Source organism: Zalophus californianus, chromosome 8, assembly GCF_009762305.2.
Source record: "Zalophus californianus isolate mZalCal1 chromosome 8, mZalCal1.pri.v2, whole genome shotgun sequence".
NCBI lineage: Eukaryota > Metazoa > Chordata > Mammalia > Carnivora > Otariidae > Zalophus > Zalophus californianus.
In genome coordinates, this window is record NC_045602.1 from 128,306,502 (window position 1) to 128,327,152 (window position 20,651).

Sequence of the window (20,651 nt, forward strand, 5' to 3'; positions counted from 1 at the left end):
AACAATCTTCAGTCACCCTATATCTTACAGCTTACAATCTGGTGCAGAGAGGGACAAGCTGCAGTAACAAACACACATGATCGACTACAACAAGAACTTTACAAGATACGTAACACGAATTCACAGAACAGCCCTGGGAACTAGCTGTTGCTAATACCAGTTCATGAAGTGCAGAGAGGTGAAATACCTTGCCCAGGGTTACTCAGCCAGAAGGGAGAGGAGTCCGAATTTGAACCCAGGCCATCTTGCTCCCACATTTGCTGGGTTAACCAGCTCACTGAAGTCACAGGAAGTTAGAGCTTACTGCCAAAAGGGCTGCAACAGTGCAGGCTCAGGAGGTTGTGGGAGGCCAGGAAAAGTCCCCCCACCTGATCCTGCCTTTGAAGGATCAACAAAACTCTCTAAAAAATGTAGTGCCTCAGCTGTGTCTAGAATTTATTTATTTTTAACTTTACATTATAGCTTAAGAATTTTTAACATCTCCACACTGTCCACAGTTAAATTTTTAAGTAATGCATATTATTCCAGGGACAGACAGTGCTATTCATCATTTTTGGGCAGTTGTGTGCTTGCAATTTTGATATTCTCCCAAATGCTGCAAAAGGACCTGAACTTTGTGAGGTAATGAAGGGCTTAAGAGCTTGGGCTCTGGACTTGGGTTCAAATCCCAGCTCCTCTCCTTGGCTCCAAGGATTCCACATGCTTTGGACAAGGGACATCTCCAAAGTCACCAAGGTGGTTAGATCACCAGTAACTAGAAGGCCCTGCCCCCCTCCACTGTCTATGCCTTGGTGCCAGGTGAGACCCAGGCTCCCCAGACCCAAGAGGGGCTGAGCTGACCTTCTCTCCTGCTTAGCATGTCCTTGGAAATTAGGTTGGTTTAAGAAAATAAAGCAATGTGATATTTCAACGAGAAACTAGTAGGAGTGGCTGTTCCTGGAAAGGGAAACTGGGTGGTGACCAGATGGGGTGAGAGAGAGATTTTCCTTGCATATCCTTTCATACCTTCCCAACTGACACCATGTGAGATTATTACCTAGTAAATAAGTGACATTCAACAAACAAAAAGAAGGGCATGTATTATTTTCACATCTCTCTGGGCATTAAGCTTTATATAGTATATTCATTTTCTTTATTCACCTCAACAACCTGGGGAGCGGTTATTGTGCCCCTGCCTGAAACTTCCGAAAACCGAGCCCTCGAGGGGGGCAGGGCCTCGCTTGGGCTCGCGTGGTGCGTTAGGGCCAGAACTGAGACCCCAGCCCAGGCTTCCTGACCTTCGGCTCAGGCAGTCTCTGCCCCACCAGGAGCCTCTTCCTTCCCCAGTGGAAGCCACGTTGAGGTGTGGATTGGGGAGTGCCAATACTATAGAGTGGTTATACATTGATGCCTGTCATGGGATCTGGGTTTAAATCCGGGTCTGCCACTTGCCTGTTGTGTGACCTTGGGTAAATCCACTAAACCTCTGGGGCCTCCATTCTGCAGTGGCCAGCCTGCAAGATGGCCTCCAGGGATTCTCATGGCCTTGTATTCACTCCTTCAGGTCATCCCCTGGCACAGTGAATAGGGCTGACCTGTGTGGCCTAGAGGGTATTGCAGAAGTGGCAGTGTGCGTGACTTCCAAGTTCTGGATAATAAAAACACATTGTGATGGTGGAGTATTATTCAGCCTTAAAAAGGAAGGGAATTCTGACATAGGCAAAAACATGGATGAAACTTGGGGACATGCTGGTGAGTGAAATAAGTCAGCCACACAAAAAACCCAAATGCTGTATGATTCTACTTATGGGAAGTACCTAGAGGAGTCAAACTCATAGAGACAGAAAGTACAATGGTGGTTGTCAGGGGCCGGAGGAAGGAGAGTGGGGAGTTATTATCTAATGCGTTTAGCGTTTTAGTTTTGCAAGATGAAAAAGTTCCGGGGATGGATGGTGGTGATGATTGCACAACAGTGTGAATATAATTAATGCCACTGAACGGTGCACTTAAAAATGGCTGGGAGGGCACCCGGCTGGCTTAGTTGGAGGAGCATGTGGCTCTTGATCTCAGGGGCATGAGTTTGAGCCCCATGTTGGGTGTAGAGATCACTTAAATATAAAATCTTCAAAAAAAAAAAATGGCTAGGGATGGTAAAATTCATGTGATGTGTACTTTGTCACAATAAAACAATGGGAGGGGGAAACACATTCATAGTTCTGTTTTTCTGTTGGATCGTTCACTCTGGGGAAGCCCTCAGTGGTATGTGAGGACATTCAAGGAACCCTGTGGACAAATTCAGGTGGTGAAGAACTGAGGCTTCCTGCCAACAGCTATGCATCAACCTGCCGACCTCTGTGAGGGCGCCATCTTGGAAGTCAGCCCTCAGGCCCAGTCACGCTTTCAGATGAAGGTCGTCTGGGCGACATCTGCAGTGCAACCTCATCAGAGAGTCCATTCCAGAGCCATGCAGCTAAGCCACTCCCAAATTCCTGAGCCACAGAAACTGTGTGAGATAATAAATATTTATTGTTGTTTTGAGCCACTAAGCGTTAGGATAATTTGTTACTTAGCAATAGATAACTGACGTATTTCCTCATCTGTAAAATAAGGATGATGATCATTTCACGGGGTTGTTGGCGATGATAATTTTATGATGATACCCATGATGATAATTTCATAGGTTGTATTTCATAGGGCTGTTGCTAAGAATTAATTAGCAAATCACATAAAGGGCTTGGAATAGGGCCTGCTGTGCAGTAAATGCTCAGTAAGTGTTAACTAGCATGATTTCATGTTCTCTGTGATTTCTGGCATTGGTAGGAGCTCAGCTAGACAATAGATCTCCATTAAGGAATGGATATAGGCTGCAGGTTGCAGTGGCAATAAAAATTATAGTGACAGTGAGAGCTACCGTTATTGAGTGCTCACTGTATGCCAAGCTTTGGGCTAAGCAATTTACATCTTTTCCTCCAGGCCCTCCAGCAGCCCCTTGAAGTGGAGGCTATTATTTTCCCGTCTTACAGACTAGAAAACCAAGGTCCAGAGAGGGAAAAGGACTGGCCCTAGGTCACACAGCAAAGCAGTTCTGTAGCCAGAATTTGAACTCAGATGCTTCAGACCCCAAGTGTTCTCTTCGGCACCACGAGACTGAGCTGCAGCTTGACGAACCCCCTCAAAGCCCATCTTTCTCCTCCAGTCAGTTCCTGCTTATTAACACAGAGGGGAAATTACCAACACATCTGACAAGCGGGTCCTTTGTTCCTGCATCTCCCTTCTGCAAGTGTCAGACTCCCTTCCGCTCGGGAGACCAGAGAGTAGGTTCCCTTAGAAATGTTTCTTTTTCTGATTGCAGTGTCCTCTCCCAAACTCTCTCCTTCCAGATCCAGGATTGGGAATAAGAAGAACACACACATCCAGGAAAAGCACAAAATGTCCTGCCCAGCCTTCTTCCCCTGTAGTGTCTCCTCTCGGGCAGTTTATTTAGCCCTGAAACTTTGCAGCCTGGCACCTTCAGACACGCCTCCAGCTGGCTCCTCACAAAAGCTCTCCTAATATTTGCTTTGGGGACATGTGGCCATCAGGAGGGACATGTTCCCAGACAGGCGATGAGCTCAGGGCATGGGCATTGCCACACCTGCTGCTCTCCCCGAGGAGGGGGGAAACAGTTGGGCAACTCCTGACAACACAGGCTTTTTGGAGCCTGTGTGTGTACTTGTGTGTGGGCAGGAGGGCAGATGGGGCCTGGGCGGAGGGACAAGGATGTTTGCACCTGCAGTGTGGCAGTGGCTGTGCTGGGCCTGCTTTCTCCCATGTCCTTGCTTCTCGGCTATTTCTGAATTGCAGGAAGAAGTACATTTTGCATCATGACCTGTAACACACACAATTGAAATGGAAATTGCATGAATCTGTACTCACATTATGAGCAATGCATTCTACTCTATTCTATTCTATTCTATTCTATATTTCTATTTCTATTCCAGCCAAATTGTTCTTTCATTTAAAAAGTACTAGTCATGACCCGTGAGATAAATTGAGAAGTTCTGTAATGCAGGTTCGTAATCTGGGTCTGTAAATTTGCATGAGACAAAACTCCCTCTCTTTATTTTCACTGACCTCCAGCTGACCTGTAACACTTCCTTCAGTTGTGAGCACAGGCAACAAATCATTGTAGTATTCGCAGTACTTGGCATGAATACTAGTCATAGATTATTTTGTATTCTATTATAGTTGTTGCAGATACCTTAAAACGGCATTTAATGCTCTTCCATCCCTCAACGTTTTGGTCATTACTAGACCCACTGTGAGATCTTGTTGTTTGTTAATGAAGAAGCACAGGTATTACATCACATAGTTAAAATATTTTGATAATTGCATTTCAATAGGATAGGTTTCCTTTGTAAACCTATGTCTCTTATTTCATGCACTTAAAATTATTTTTCGGAGAAGGTGTCCATGGGGTTCATCGACTGCCTAGGGGTCCAGGGCACACAAAGCTTAATAATCCCTGCACAAGTGGGTCCCAGCTCACAGTTTATGAAATGCTGTAAACTTCGGGGGAGCAGTGCCCTAGGGTCTCTAACCCCTGTGTGCCCCATGAGGCAGCACTGAAACCACACCAGTGGCCAATGTTTGTTTAACACTTACCTGTGCCCGCCTCTATACAAGGTGCTTTATATGGATCATTTGGTTTAATCTTTACGCCAGCCTTGTGAAGTGGGTGCTATTTTTTTGCCCCATCTCTCTCTCTCTTTACCCAATTTCATTTTTCTTCTTCGCACCAGTGTGTCAGACGTTTTAATCTGTTAATTGGCAGCCTTCCTCTGGAGGACATGTTACTCTTTTCACATTTCTTGTAAGACAGGTCAACTGGCAACAAATTCCTTCAATTTTTGTCTCAGAAAGTCATTATTTCTCTGGCACTTTTGTGTGGTAATTTTGCAGGGTATAGAATTCTAGGTTGGTGGGGTTTTTTCTCCCCCCTCTCAATACTTGCAGTCTGGTTTCTGAGAAGTCAGATGTAATTCTTATCTTTGGTCCTTTATAGGTGAGGTGTTTTTTCCTCTGGATTCTTCAGGATTTTTTTCTTATCTTTGATTTTTCTCTAGTTTGAAAATGACATGGCTGGTGGAGTTATTTTGGGGAAATTTATGCTTCTTGGTGCTTCTTGGATCTGTGATTTGGTCTGACATTAAGTTTTGGAAATTCTCAGTGATTATCATTTCAAATATTTCTTCTGTTCCTTTCTCTCTTCTCTTTCCGGTAGTCCCCTTAGGCAGATGTCACACCTTTTATAGTTGTCCCACAGTCCTTGGATCTTCTGTTTCTTTCAGTCTTCGTTCTCTTTGCTTTTAAGTTTTTGAATTTATGCTCTACTGGAGGGAGGAATTTATGATCTATTGGAGGGAGGTAAACAATAAAATATAGTGTGTCAGAGATGGTGTGATGGAGAACAATAAAGCAGAAGGGGACAGATTGTGAGAGGTATGTGTGTGGGGGGAGGGGAGGTTGCCATTATAACCAGGATTATCAGATAAAGGGGATGCTGAGAAGGTGACACCTGAAGGTGGTGAGGGAATGAGCCATGTGGCTAGCCTGGAAAAGATGTTCCAGGCATAGGGGACAGCCAGGGCAAAGGCCCTGGGGTGGAAGTGTGCTTGGCGTATTGGAAAATAGAATGGTGGCCAATGTGTCTGGAGGGGAGTGAGGGAAGGGGAGAGTAATAAGACAGGAGATCCAAGAGGATTGAGGGGTCAGGGAGGGGGCTGGAAAGAGGCAGCATCATCAGGTGAGTCCACTTTGGTCGTGTTTGAGGAACAGCAAGGAGGCCAGTGACAATGGAGCCAAACATCCTTAGGGGAGAGCAGGGCAGGTGGGGTGTGGGGAGTGAAATCAAAGAGACAGGTGGGGCCAGGGGGTGTATGGCCTTGCAAACAGCACCAAGGACTTTGGATTTTATTCAAAATGTGCTGAGAAGCCTCTGGAACGTTTTGACAGCGAAGTGACATGATCAGACTGACAGTTTGACAGGATCCCTCCAGCCACTGCGCTGAGAAGGGCTTGAACGCGATCAAGGGTGGAGGCGGGGAGCCTGGTCTGGAGGTCGGTGCAATCATGAGGCGGTACCAATGACGCCGTGGCCCCGAGCTGCGGAGGCTCAGGGGCGAGCAGCACAGACTCCAGATCTATTTTGGAGGCAGAGCCCACAGGAACCGCTGACAGGCCATTCATTTCAGCACTGTTTGTTATCACAAAAGTTTGGAAGCAACCTTAATGCTCAGCTGTAGGAGACTAGCAATTACTGTGTACAATAGAACACAACACAGGCTCCCGAGAGACTGAGGAAGCTCTTCGTGCATTAATACAGAAATACAGAATGATTTTCAAGATATATGAAATGACAAAAGCAATCTGCAGAGCCGTGTTTATGGTATGTTACTCTTTGTATGGGTAAAATAAAAAAAAAAAAACAAAGCAAAACACACAGACAGACAGATACACACATGGTCCTTGGATATTCTGTTCTGGGGTTTTTTGTTTTGTTTTTTTTTTCAGTCTTTATTCCCTTTGCTTTCCAGTTTTTGAATTCATGTTCTCTTGGAGGCAGGAATTTACTTTCTATTGAAGGGAGGTCAACAATAAACAAAATACATAAATAAAATAGAGTGTGTCAGAGGTGGTGTTATGGAGAACAATAAAGCAGAGAAGGGGGACAGATCTCCAGAGTCGCGTGTGCAACTCTCGTAGGCACCGTGAGACATTTTGATGAGAGAGAGGTAGTGAGGCCAAGAATGCCCAGGTACAGTTGACATGAGAGCCAAATAACCAGAATTTGGGCTTTGGTCCGTGAACACAGCACGGGGGCGGGGCGCGGGGGGGTGTTACCACTGCTTGCATATCGGGGCGCCAAGCCGGTTACATTTTCAGACCCTCTCTCTTACAGGTGGAGAAAAAGCTAGTGCTGCCCCTCCAGGTCCCCAGTTAACCACCCCCAGACCTTCACATCCCCATTTCCCTGTGCCCTCCAGAAAATAATACAAACTCCAGCAAGCTCTTTTTCTCCATACCTTTTTATTGAACTGTGCATACTTCATTAAAGGACCATTTGCTTAGAAATTCTTGAACGTTTGGACATATTTTACAGGACAGGACAGCAGCTGGAGGTCACAATTTCATCTCATCACATGCATAAAAAGACACAGGTTTTTTGTCGTTTGGTTTCTGTGTGTATGTGGTGTGTGTGTGTGTGTGTGTGTGCGCGCGTGTGTGCATGCACGTGCATACACACACACAATGCTCATTTTCACTTTTACAGGAAGGACTAGAGACATCAACTGACCAGAGATGAACAGGACCCACAAATGTGACCCCGAGAAAAGAGTGGCTAAGGACATTGGTCATTTATGGCTAATGTGATTGGCTTGGCCCCCATCATGGGTGGGGTGATCAGAATGGCTTTGCTGGCAGAAAAGCCTCAGCCTCACACCATGGTTCCTGGGAGAGACAGAGGGTCTTAGAGCTAATGGAATTGGGGCAACATGCTACCTTGGGGGACACTGGGGCTCAGAAAAAAGGAAGACCATTGGCTCTCAAAGTTGGAGGGAAGGTTGGCCCTCTTTTCCAGCTGGACTCCCATGGCTCAGGGAATGCAATCCAGTTTCCAGATGTCAGCTCCCAAATTCCTGCCCCCAGCAAATCCCTTCTTTGTGAGCTAAACTAGAACATGAGGCTGAAAATGCAGGATAGGAGAGTAGGAAGGAGCCTGGGGCTCCTTGTGGGGCCCCTCGAAGTGTTGCTCTGAGAAGACTGAGGACCTTAGGGCAGACAAGTGTCAAATTTGGACATCATCTTGGCCCCCAGTTGAGTCAAAGCCCAAATGGCATTGGTGGGGCTTACAGGCTTTAATGGGAGGGTCCCTCATTTCTCCTTCCTTCCCAGTTAGCAATACCTCAAGCCAGGCAAGAACTGATAAACTCCTGTATTCACTCACTCACAAGTCAATCATTTACACATTCACTCACTCAAAAGAACACAGGTTGGGTGCCCACTATGTGCCATGGGCATACAATGGGGGATAACCCCGAGTTCCTGGCACCTAAAATGATGTTGCCAGCCCTTGGCCTTGGACTGAAGCCTGGATAGGTCTGGAGAGCAAACAGGGCAGCTGCCCCCAGCCCAGCAGCTGCTGATCTTCCTCTTCCCCACCCATTAGGCACATGGAGCTTCAATGTCAAGCCTATCTAAGGGAGAGCCCAAAACCCTAGTGAAGACCAGGGGGCCACAAGCCAGAGCCATGGAGAAGTCTGAATCTCTTGGGCATCTTCTCCTGTGCTTCCCTCCTTGTTTTCCAAACCTGGATTAGTTCAGGGAGGCAAGAAGTGTGGGATGATCCATGCAAGACCCTTGAGAGCATCTTAATGAGACAGAATTGGGAGTGTCCTTCATTTTCCAGAATATGTCATGCCATTGTAGCCACTAACTTGAGATATTTCTGCAGGACAGAGCCTCTAAGGGGGGATCTTGGGAACTGGATTTTTGTTTCACTGTGTTTTTTGGGGATAGGAGCTGCTCAGTCTATCCATGCAATCCTATTGTCCTGCCTCACTTCATAATAAAACCACCTACAACTGCCTGGACTTGGGGTCGCCCTGAGGATGAAGCCCCGCCCCCTCCAATCCCACTATACACAATTAGGGGGAGGGGGATTTTAAATCCTCTTGTGTCAGATGCTCTCCTTGGAGGATGCAGTATCCAGACCACTCGGGAAGGGGCTATAGATGTGGGAGACTGGGCAGCCGAAGCCTTGTTTGGCTGTAAAATTGGATTCCAGCTGCCTCTCTCTTTTGGTCGTTCTGGACTTACTTCATTGGGTGGGGCTTTTCCAATGTCTTGAATGGGATTTTTCTGTTTTGTTTGCCAGAAGAAAAAAAAAAAAGCCCTTTTGGAATGGTGCCATTTGCTACTGCCTGGGCAGTTCGATGGCTGGCTAGTGGATAAAGATAATTGCATCTCTTGTACAGAAAGCCTCAGGCCTAGGAGGGCACAGGGTCTGGGCAGAAGAGCTGAAGCACCATGAGATGACCAGCCAGAGTTGGGACTGTTCCTTGGCTGGTCTGGGGAGGGTAGCATAAGCCTCATCCCACCCAGTGTGGTGCCTGTGAGGGCACTGGGGATGGGTTAGATGAGAGATTGGCAGGGTCATTAAAATTGCCCAAGATAGGAAGCAGAGGAGAAGCAGGGTATCCTGCTGCCACTTCCGTCCCTGGAAACCCACGGAAAACTCCAAATCCTAGAATTTGAGTTCCTGCTCGCTGTCCTCCCTGCTTTTGCCTCAATGCCTTGAGCCTGCGCCCAGATGTCCAAACCACATGCACACGTCCCTGGGGGAGGGGGGCGGATTTCCCTGGTTGTTCAGTCCAGTGGCCATGCAATGTGAGGGTCCCTCTGCAACATCCATTTTGTGCATCATCTAGCTTCTTTTTAAGCAGCTCATTCCCCAACCAGGCACCGAATTCCATGGTGAGGCAGCCCCGCCCATGAGAATCACTTCCTTAATTTGAGCTGAAATTGACCACTTTGTTCCTCTCAGGCAAGAGAGGCTTTCGGAGACTCACTTGCAGCCATCCTGCAGGCATATGGTTTCTTCTTCAGGAGAACGGCCCCTTTCCCCATCCTGGCCAGCCTTTAGAAGATCTTTTCAGGATCTTTGCAGAGAGGAATGGAGAGTTAGAACTGGAGGGGAAAAAAAGACGAGGGACCGCTAGATTCACCAGAGCCCCTTCCGAATCCATTTCCTTAAGTTGGCATTTGGGGACGTTCAGGAGAAATTCCAGGTTAAGACAAAAGCAGGGGCAGTGGATAGAAACCCAAACTTCCCAGTCTCTCTCTCTAGATGAAATCAGCCACAGAATAGAGTTATTTGCTTATCTGGGCATCAAACCTGGCAAACTACTGGGAGACAATTTTGTTTTGTTCTTGTGCAAAAGTTTTTTAAAAATCTAGTCTGAAGCTGATAGTGAGGCAGGTGGGGTATGAACACCTAGACATGAACGCAAGTCTGAAATCATCTGGCCTTTCTTCATCTTCCTGCATGAGGTGAAGAGTGGAGAATCACTTTCTGCTGAAGATTCTGCTTCATGAGATGTCCTCTGCCCATCTGAGGCTGAAAGCTGCCTAGTGGAATTAAGCAGGACAGTCCAGAAATTCCCCAGGGCCTGGATAGGTACAGCTGGATAAACACCATTGCCCTCGCCACAAGTCTCTGGTGCTATGGAGCCAGGCAGCTGGGAAAGGAGGGGGAGATGCAATGGCACATTCTAGGGGACACATCTTCTCAGGGTTTGGCTGCAAGCTTGTCTACTATGGGTTTTTTTTTTTGTTTTTTTGTTTTTTTTTTTTTTTGGTGAGGATGCTGCAAGTGGATTAAAATGAGGAACAGTTAAGAAGTTGATGAGATCCGAGGCCCAGTATGTTCTCTGAGGTTCGCAAGAACCTGAAAATGCTCTGGCCTTCGGATCCAATTGATGTTACAGGGGAGTGGGTCGCAGGACATGGTAACAGGTCAGCCAAGAGGGTGCTTGGGTGTGTTCTGGACCTCAGCAGGAGGTTTGCTTGCGTGAGATTGGCCCTCCCAAGACCTCCGGGGATGAGAAAATTCAGCCTCTTCAAAATGCCATCGGGGTGGGGGAGGAGGAGCTGAGCCAGCCCGCATGCCATTCTGATTTTGAGGGCCATCTGTAACCCTCCTTCTCCTGGTCTTACTCCCGCCTCCGTGCCCTGGAATCTTAAGAACAATAAATAGGAGAAACACACAGAACGAGGAAAGTACAGTGTCCACAGACTCTAGGTCAAGTGTCAGGAAATGCCTGCATGAGGAAGTCAGAGCCCGAAGTCTTTCCCCACCCCCCCAGAAAGTCAGGTCCAAAAGGAAGAAAGAGAACCCAAGGGGCAATGGGAGGAAATGAAAAAGACCAGAAAATATCAGCTATGATAATGACCAACCATAAAACTCCTAAGATGTTATTCTATATCACAAAACGGCAATGAGACTGAATGGCCCTATTACAAATTTGCTAACCACACACATATACCTATATACTTTTTATCTGAACAGAAAAATAGACTACTCTGAGATATGTGGATATCCTACGATATAGCCCTGCATCGGATACTTCTAGAGCCAGAAACATGGCAACAGAAAATGCAGAGGTAATTTTTATTCTGGGGGGCATAGCCAGGCTTGTTTGGGTCCCCCTGGCTGAGTGAAAGCATTTGCATGCTGTCATATAAGTGGTGAGAAACCGGAAGCAGGGGAAAATTGAGCTCAGGGCTGGAGGCTCTCCCCTGTCCCGCTGGGGGGGGGGGGGGCGCCGAGCTGACTCCTTCTTTCCTCTTGCCACTGGAAAAGGATCTCCCAAAGGCTCCCTCTCCCAAAGGATCATGCCCTAGAGTCATATCACTTCAATCTCATTGGATTCAAAATTACCTAACAGGAGGCTGAAGCCTGGGGTTATGTTACTTGGGACTACTTGGCAGAGAAATAAGGAAAGGGAGGTGAGGCAGAGAGAAAGAGAGAGAGAGAGAGAGAGAGGGAGACCTGGCTCTAGGGAACCTTGTCCATGGTGAAGTTTCAATTTCCCCTTGTCCGTGGACTAGACACTCCAGCCGTGACTTGGAGCAAGAGAGCAAGACAGAAATGTACAATAGTTACAAACATCAATACATCACAGTTTTAAAGAAGAGAATACTGTTGTTGTTTTTCTCCTCAGAAGAGTGGGTCTCATTAGGAGAAAGGTCAGGGGTGAAGCTACAGTCACTGAGACGTGGTAGAGGAGAGCTGGTCATCAGTTTGGCAAAGTTTGTTGTCACCAGCACTACTCGCGGGCAAGCCGGGGGAGTTGAAAGGAAAGGCCTCCTCAGAATTTTGCTGTTCCCCAGTCTTCGTCCTTCTTGATCCCCAGTGCTTTTAGAGAAAGGGACTTCATGGAGACAAATGTTCTGTCCTCTTTTATTCTTTCCCCATTAAGTGTGCTTAAGATAAAATTCCTAAAGAAGGCACTGAGAAATCTACTGCACCGAAGTCCTGTTGTTTTTCTTACCCCAAAGATAAAAAAAAAAAAAAAAAAAAAAAGTGAAAAAGCCGACTCCTCCAGAGCTCGCCCACCTCTCTCCACAGGTCGCAGACTACCCCGATCACACGGGGACCTGGTCCCTAGCCCTTACTGATAATGGTGGAAGTTGGAAGCCAAGGTCTGCTGGGTTCTTGACGAGTTTCACCAAATTCACCAAAGGGACCAGGCCTTCACCCGCTCCAGCCCCTAGTTTGGTTTCTTTGGGTTGACTTGTTTCGTTCGTTTGTTTGTTTGTTTCCCATTTTCATTGGTTCAGGAATGGGTGGGACATGGATCACCGAGTTAAAGTGGTATTTGCCTCCAAACCATGCTTTCCTCTCCTCTATGAGGATCTGTCAAGGTCAGCTTCTCAGTGGAGACTCTTAGGTAGATTTCCCAGTGCATGTACACAGGTATAGGTAGGGGTGTACACATATTAAAAATTGGGGTATGTTCATTTTTGGCAGGTGGGGCCTGGGAAAACTTACGATACTCTATTTTGAGTTGGGCACAGGATAAAAGCTATATTCCCACAATACATACACAAGTGAAAGAAAAAAACAAAACAAAATGCAATACTTTCTAAGCATAGTATATGCTGAGTTTCAATTATTCTGTTTCTATAAGAACTCTATAGGACTCTGGCTAGTAAGCCTGAAAAGGTAGGTTCTTAATGATACTTCTGAATTCGTCCTTCAAAAGTGACTCCATAAAATGCTACTTTAAGGTCAGACAAACTACATGGGGAAGGGAGGGCCAGGTCCTGTGTGACCACACAAGGCAGAAAGGGCCTTTGGTTACAAGGAGAGTTGCACCAATTGGTTATTAGTTTAAAAGAAAGAAAGAAGTCATATCCAATCTGTACACTTCTCATCTGCTTCAACCAACAAATGAAATGCCTTGATTTGAAGAAGGGGTGGTAAGTTCCTTCTCGCTATATATGGCTATATTTAAACATGTTCACTTTCCTGATATGTAAAATAGACTCTATTATTATTATTAATTTTTACAGATAGCATCAGCTCTAAAAATATCTGAATCGGAAATCACAACTATTTACTTTTATCAAAAAGCATTTGTTTTCCCTGAATTTTCACGTTTGTGCTGACGGCCGACGGAAATGGTGATAAAAACAAGGAAGAGACACGTGAGCTGACATGGCCCAGGGACAACTGTCCAGCGGCCGCTCCTCAGGAGGCCCCCAGCCCGCACTGTGTGCCCCAAAAAGGGCTCAGGGCCACTGCTGCCTCCTCTCTCTGGCGTGCCGCCAGCACAGGATGACCTCACACTTTCCCTGCCCCTTTGCCATTGCTGCCAGGGTGCTCTGAAGATACTTCGGAGCGTCAGGATACTTCGGCATCGTTTTGTTGGGTAATATGGCAAAGAACAGGACTGCACCTTCTTGAAGGGATCCACAGTCCTCGGAGACGCTGAGAAGCAATATGAACCAGGTACGGATTCAGCAGAGAACAGGTGTTTGTAAGGGCGGTGGAATGACTCTGTGTCATCATACCTGTGACAGGTGGTTCAACCTCATGCCACTGTTTGGAGGGCAGGCGGAACAACTCCGTGATATTTGTGAACTGACAGATGGATTCGTGCCATTATACTAACAGGCAGACCAGTAACACCTTGTATGAAGGACTGGCGAACCATGCCATGTTTGTTCCATCAGGAAGACGTATGCCTGTCACTGGATTGTGGATTGGCAGATCTACACTACTGTACGTGGGGCATCATCCATCAATGTTGTATTAAGAGAACGACATCGGTCCATTGTACTAAAGACAGGCAGATCAATGACAAGTCATCTTTACTGACAGATGGGCCAACAGCATGGCATCATGCTAACCAGTGGCTCAACCCAATGTTTCTGAACCGAGGAATGGCCAACAACTCCATCCTGTTGGACCCAATTCATGCAGGCCAACGCCAGGTCGTCAAACTAGAACAGGAAGACCAACACCAAGAAATACACCAGAACCGTTCACAATGCACACAAATACTTATTGCTTTTGTCTGTACTGGCTGCATTGATGGCTGCAGGAAGGAGAGCTGAGTTTTAGTACAGACAGTGACACTGAAAACACACCAACAGCTGGTTGACAAGAAAGAGAACAGAGTAAACACCCAATGCCCACCGTCTACTGTATTCTTCTGAGATGTGCATGCTTCCGGTACACGTGACTCTGTGAGAGGCCCCGCTCAAGGGCTCAAGTACCCTTCCTTGCAAGGGACCTAATGGGAAGCGTCAGAGGGGCAGGGAAGGAGCCCACAGACTTTGACATGGCAGACAGCAATACCAGCACAATATCCCCCACCGTGGCTGGACACAGGCATGTACCAACAACCCAACTGTAGTCCCGAAAAGTGGCCCACGGGAAATAGTGCTTGTTTTAAAGTGCAAGATGTTGACACTGTCCCTGGTAGAACCTATTTTTGAAAAACATAAAGTGCTTTTTATTTTAACTTTTTTTTAAAACTTGAATACCACAGGAAACAAAAAAGAATTTCTATTATAGTAGATGCTTTCCCTGCTGCAGCAGGAAGTATTCAAAAGTCTGAATTGGGCATTTCAATTGGGGATTTCTTTTTTCCTTCCATTTTTGCAGGTTAAAAAAAAAAAATCAGATTTTATTCTGTTCTTCAGTAACATACAGTCTCTTTGAATAAGCTATTTCTTTTGCATATTTGACACTTGCATATCTTTTGAGTCTACACTAGTGATGTACAGAAAGTGTTTTCCTTCTAACAACCCTAAAGCAATGCTCACCGTTCATACTGTTGGCTGAGTGCCTGCCGTCTGAACCCTTCCCAGATTGCCAGGGGGCAATTAGAATCAAGTACAAGTGGTGCAACTCACCCTGATGATATCTCAAAATAAAATCTCAGGTACTATGGAACACTGAAGTCAATGAAGACATTTGAGTAAGGGTTTTGCGCTGGGATCGTGGCTGATGGTGTGGAAATTTCCCCATGACACGAGTATCCTCTGTAGCTTTCTAACAGTGGGACCCATCCAGGAGGTGATGGACAGGAGTTCCAGGAGGTGGCCAGGTAACACCCAAAACCAAATTGGCCAACCCAGCCACTTGTTCCGGCATCCTTCTCCAGCTGAAGCCTGGAGGGATCGAGATGCTGCCCTCCCCCCCGAGGCTGTGATGGAGAGCCATGACAGACGAGTGGGGAGGAGGTGGCCTTGGTTAGGTCCAGCATGTGGTAGTGGTGGCTGTGAGTTCTGCCCATGTCATCTCCCAAAGAGGGCAGTGGACTTGGTACAAGGAGACGCCACATCCTGTGGCTTGGCCGACTTCACTCGGTCATACCTGTCATGGCTCTCAAGGCCCTAGGGAGCCTCCCCTGGAGTTTCGCTTCTGTCTGGGGGCTTTGCAGAGCCTTTCTGAGTTCGTGCGGAAAAGCTCTGCGGCAGGGAAGCTGAACGGCACACCTCTCAGGTCTTGCCACAAGTCTCTGTTGGACAGGTGGGGTAGCTCAGATGCTCTGATCCCGTGTGCTTCCATGGGCTCCTCCTCCCGGCAACACGCGGACGTCGGGGGAGATGTGGTTCTCGAGTTTGCACTTTTCCTGGCCACTGGGGCCTTTTCCAGTCAATGCTTCTGTTGAGTAAATACAGTTCTGCCTTAAGAACTTAGGGGAGGTGGGTAAGGGGGAGCTTTCAAAGTGGTTCTTCTCTGATCTTGTCCCGACGCTGAACTTGGGACTGGTGCTCATGTGGACGCTCTTGGGAGGGCTGGAATCTACACTGTAGAGCACCTGCCCCTCATCATCTGTGTCCGCATCAATGTACTGGTGGACACCTGCTTCGAAGTTGAATGCTATTGCTGTGTGTTTCTCAGGTGATCGGGGGGGCGTCCTAGCACTTGCTGTGGTGTAGATGGAGGACTCTGGACTCAGTACAGGCCTGTCCAAGAGTGTGGCACACTCCAGTCCAGCGACAGCAGCTGCAGCGCCCCCCCGATTCCTAAGAGGGTCGTGGTACATCCCCAGAACAGGGACTAATGGACTGGAATCCCCCTCCACGAAGTTGACTTTAAGTGCTCGGAGCTTCAGGGGGTTGTTCGTCTTCAGAGAACTCTTGGGGCTCTCAATGAAGAAGGTAGAGCGATGGCTAGCATCAGGGGTGGGGTTGGCCTCCACAAATCTACCACCACTGGCACCCAGAGCTCCCCGCCAGCCCATCTCTGGGGCCATGCTGCCCCCAGTCTTGCTGGGAAGTGATGCCAAAGGGCTGTGGGAGAATCTGGTGGCCTCGGGGAAGTCTGTGGCACAGCTAATGAAGCTATCGATGCTTGACATGCTTCGCATGTCTATGACCCCTTCCGTACGCGTGGGCAGAGGGGCTACAGGGCTGGGGATACTCTCCATTTCAAGTTCTTCCTTTGGTTTGCTCTGTGTTGTTGACTCCTTGGTATTGAGGATGGGTTGAGATTGGGTCTTGGCCATCTTATTGTACATGTCTTCCAACTGCTGGACATTCAGGTGCTGAGGACTAGAAGATGATCTGGCCTTCTCAGGGGATCCCTGCTCCTTGGTTTCAAAGGACTTACTTGAGCTAGTTTCAGACAGTGTCCTCTTTGTCCATTTCCATTTGTTGGGAGACAAGTGATTATCTTGCACTTTGTCCTTCTTACTCATATTGTCTCCATTTTTCTCAACCACGATGTCCATCATCTCGATGCTCCGGGCAAAAGCATCTTTCATGTTCATGGACACGATGCTGCCATTCCTCTTGGCTCTCTCCAGAGCCTCTCTCCGCTTGATTGCTTTCTCCTGCCTCTTCTGCTCCTTGTAGAACTCAGAGAAGTTATTGACAATGATGGGGATGGGAAGAGCAATCACCAGGACCCCTGCAATGCAGCAGAGCCCCCCAACAATCTTCCCCAGGAGAGTCTTGGGGTAGATGTCTCCATACCCAACGGTCGTCATGGTGATGGTGGCCCACCAGAAAGAGGCTGGGATGCTTTTGAACTTGGTGTCATCCTCATCCTTCTCAGCAAAGAAGACAAGGCTGGAGAAGATCATGATGCCCATGGCGAGGAAGAGGATGAGCAAGCCGAGCTCATTGTAGCTCCTCCGCAGGGTGAAGCCCAAGGACTGGAGGCCGGTGGAGTGGCGTGCGAGCTTAAGGATGCGGAGGATACGCATGATGCGGAATATCTGGACCACACGACGGACGTTCTGGAACTGCAGCACACTCTTGTTGGATTCGGTGAGGAAGATGGTGACATAGTATGGCAAGATGGCCAACAAGTCAATGGCATTGAGTGGGCCCTTGAAGAACTTCCACTTCTTGGGTGAGGACAGGAACCGCAGCAGGTACTCCATGGTGAACCATGCAATGCACACGGCCTCCACATGGGCCAGCTGGGGGTTGTCTGTGGTCTGGCCGAACTCGTCCAGGCTCTGCAGCTCGGGCAGCGTGTTGAGTGACAGGGCAATGGTGGAGAGGACGATGAACATGATGGAAATTATGGCAAGGATCTGCAAGGAGAAGAGAGTGGGATTTAGTTACCAACCACCCATAGGATGATCATCCTAACAACCGTGCGTCCGCAGAATGCTCCTCAACATTCAAGAGCATTTTCACATCTCAACAGTCACCTAATGCCTGGATGTTTGAGCTAAAAAGATCATTTATTTGAATCCATTTGTTGTACAGATGTACAAACCAAAGCCCAGAGACTGCAATGATTTAAAGCTAATTATTCCAGCCTCGGGGCGGCGGGGCGGGGGGAGTCAGCAGTGAGGACACAGGAGATCTGAAAGAGGGTATGGGGGCGGCAATTTGGAACCTGGGCTCTGGTGTCAGGCTGTTTTGGGTTCGAATCCCAGCTCTGCCACTTTCTTACCTTGAGCCAGTTGTTTACTCTAAGCCTCATTTTCCTCATCTGCAAAATGGGATGGTAAATAAATGTCTACCTCAGAGAGCTGCTGCAAGGGGTAAATGCATTAACACGTGCAAGGCATTTAGGAGAGCTTCCAGCTGTGCACACAGAGTGTCTGATGAACGCTAGCTGTCCTCACAGGGGAGGTCTCTCAGCCCACACCACCCCATCGGCCTAGCCCGCCCAGCCTCCGGGTGGTCCAGCTGGTCTTTGCTTCCTGCCCTGTCCCGAAATGGCCTGCTATATCCCATCGGCCAGTGCCCTTGCTGCCCGGGTGAGTTCGAGAGGCTTCCGTTTTTCTGTAATGAATCTCCACTCACCACATAGGGTTGTCAAGCCTACATTTTTACTCCGACCCCTCTCTTTGGGCCTCTCCTGCCACAGGTTCCCAAATGTCACACTTCTCTGGCCATACGTTTCCAACGAATCCTGTGTCCTTTAAACAAAAGCTTTTGGGGGCGCCTGGGTGGCTCAGTCGGTTAAGCAACTGCCTTCGGCTCAGGTCATGATCCCAGGGTCCTGGGACCGAGCCCCGCGTCGGGCTCCCTGCTCGGCGGGAAGCCTGCTTCTCCCTCTCCCACTCCCCCTGCTTGTGTTCCTGCTCTTGCTGTCTCTCTCTCTGTCAAATAAATAAATAAAATCTTAAAAAAATAATAAACAAAAGCTTTTGAGTTTTAATTCTTGATGTGCACTCATTGAAAAAGTAAAATTCTGTAATCACTTTATAAAAAGAAATATCCAATACATACAAAAGTAGATCAAATTTATGTATATTTACAAACCATAATCAGGTGAACGCCTGTGAACACACGACCCAGGTGAAGAAACAGTATGTGACAGTAATGCCAACATTTCCTGCAGGTCCTTCTCCACCCCCGGGTAACCACAATTTCTTCTCATCCCTTTTCTTTTCTGGAGAGTTTTTAATAGAGAGATATATGTCCCTAACAAATTGCTATTTTGTCTCGCTCAGGACTGACATCCTACTGTACGTGTTCTTTTGCTGCTTGTACTACTCTTCCCTCGGTAGTAAAACAACAACACACACTGCTCACCTTCTCCATTTTAGCCTTGTCCTAAGAAATGACATTTGCAAAGATGCTGGTTTTGTGTGCTAGGGAAAGATGTGTTAAATCTTCATTAAAATAAATGCGTGCTTATTCCGGCGGCATACTTTGGGAACTCCTGCACCGAGTTCGAAGTGTGGGCTCTAGAGGTAGAATCCAGCTCTGCCATTTACTGGCTGGATGGCCTTGGCATTGAAACTTCCCTTGCCTCAGTTTCCTTACTTGCGAAATGGGGATATTCCAGTCATTCATAACTGGGGATGATTTTGAACCCCCAGGGGTCAAAATTTGACAAATGCCACAGAAATTTTTGGTTGTCACGACCTGGGGGGGAGGGATGCCCCTGGCAGCCAGTGGGTGGAGGCCAGGGATGCTGCTGAATCCTACCATGCACAGGACAGGCCTGCAACGAAGAATGATCTGTCTCAAAATGTCTATAGTACCAAGGTTGAGAAACCCTGGGGTATACCAGTAGCTAGCCCCTCATAAATCATAGTGTGGGGGACGAGGAGATTATATAGGCAGGGTTACCAGCACAGGGCTAAACACAGGGTGGCTCTGATTTTCTGGGGCAGGCAGCCAGGGCCTTGGGCAGAGCCCTGCAGGTTGCTGCTCTAGGTAGGCACTGATCCCCAGCTAGGAGGAAGCCTGCTGGAGAAGGAGCAGATTCCTGGGGAGCCTGTTCCTTTAAGAGCTGGGCGGTCCCATTTCCCCCAGAGCCTGGCAAGGGAAGCCTGCTCCAGTTTCTAACCCCTAGACAACTCCAGGGAAGGCCCACATAATTGATGTTCTGCTGACAGAGGCATGAATTATGCACCCTGCATATTATGTCTGTATTATGTACAGTCCTTAGGGTTTGTTATTCTAAGGTAGGCACCACCTTTGTACCTGAGAATGAGAATGTGCCCTGCCCTCCCCACCTCCCAGCCCCAAGATGCCTAGAAAGGAAGAAAAGGGGGCAGAGTCCTCCCTGGCTCCCGAGGGAGGGCAGTCTGCTGCTCAGTGTTGTGTTGGGAGGGTCGGAGCACCTCAAGCCTCCTTCCCTGCATGCAGGCACCCCTCCGCACTCCGTCCTGGCCCTACCCATAAGATTGTTTTCTTTCCTAGACCCGCTGAAGCCTTCAGAGTCAGGGCCATTCTTCCTGGCTGGGGAACTTCCAAGTGGGAGTTAAACCCTCTGTGCCTCAGTTTCCTTATCCTTAAGATTTGGGGCGGGGGGGGGTGGAGGTGTCCAATGCAAGGCTGCAATGAGAGTTCAATGAATTCGTAAGGCCCTTAGATCAGCTTTTATCGCTGTTATTACTCTGCAGCCTTATACTTATTTATGAGCTGGTTTGGGAGCTGGGTTGGAGTCCTGAGACTATTCTCCCTGGCTGTGTGGCTTTGGACAAATCGTTTCCCCTCTCTGAGCCTCCATTTCTCCATTTTTTATCTCTAGAATGGAGATGGAAGTAATTGAGCACTTGTCACATAACAGCTACTTAATATATGTTACGTTATTAAACTATGATCCAGGTAATTTATCATCACGCCCCACTCCCAGCCCCTGGACTGGTTGCTGAGGTCTGTGGGTCCCATTGCCTGCTAAAGCA

At 47.8% G+C, this 20,651-nt stretch overlaps 1 protein-coding gene across 3 annotated transcripts in view; it reads right to left on the reverse strand.

Annotated features, from left to right (window-relative positions):
- Window positions 1-3,232: 3,232 nt before the first annotated feature.
- Window positions 3,233-20,651, reverse strand: part of KCNB1 (potassium voltage-gated channel subfamily B member 1) — a 103,154-nt gene continuing 85,735 nt past the window's right edge. The window contains exons 3-4 of one of the 3 annotated variants that reach the window (XR_003524781.1): window positions 14,950-17,588; window positions 3,233-3,847 (exon numbers count right to left, since the gene is read on the reverse strand). Coding sequence is in view for 1 of the 3 variants with exons in the window: in XM_027623056.2 (XP_027478857.1) it covers window positions 15,579-17,588 (2,010 nt within the window). In the remaining 2 variants the exon portion in view is untranslated. Of the gene's footprint in view, window positions 3,848-7,037; window positions 9,681-11,407; window positions 17,589-20,651 lie in introns of those variants that run through there. The other 2 variants (XR_003524782.2, XM_027623056.2) reach the window with 2 other exon arrangements.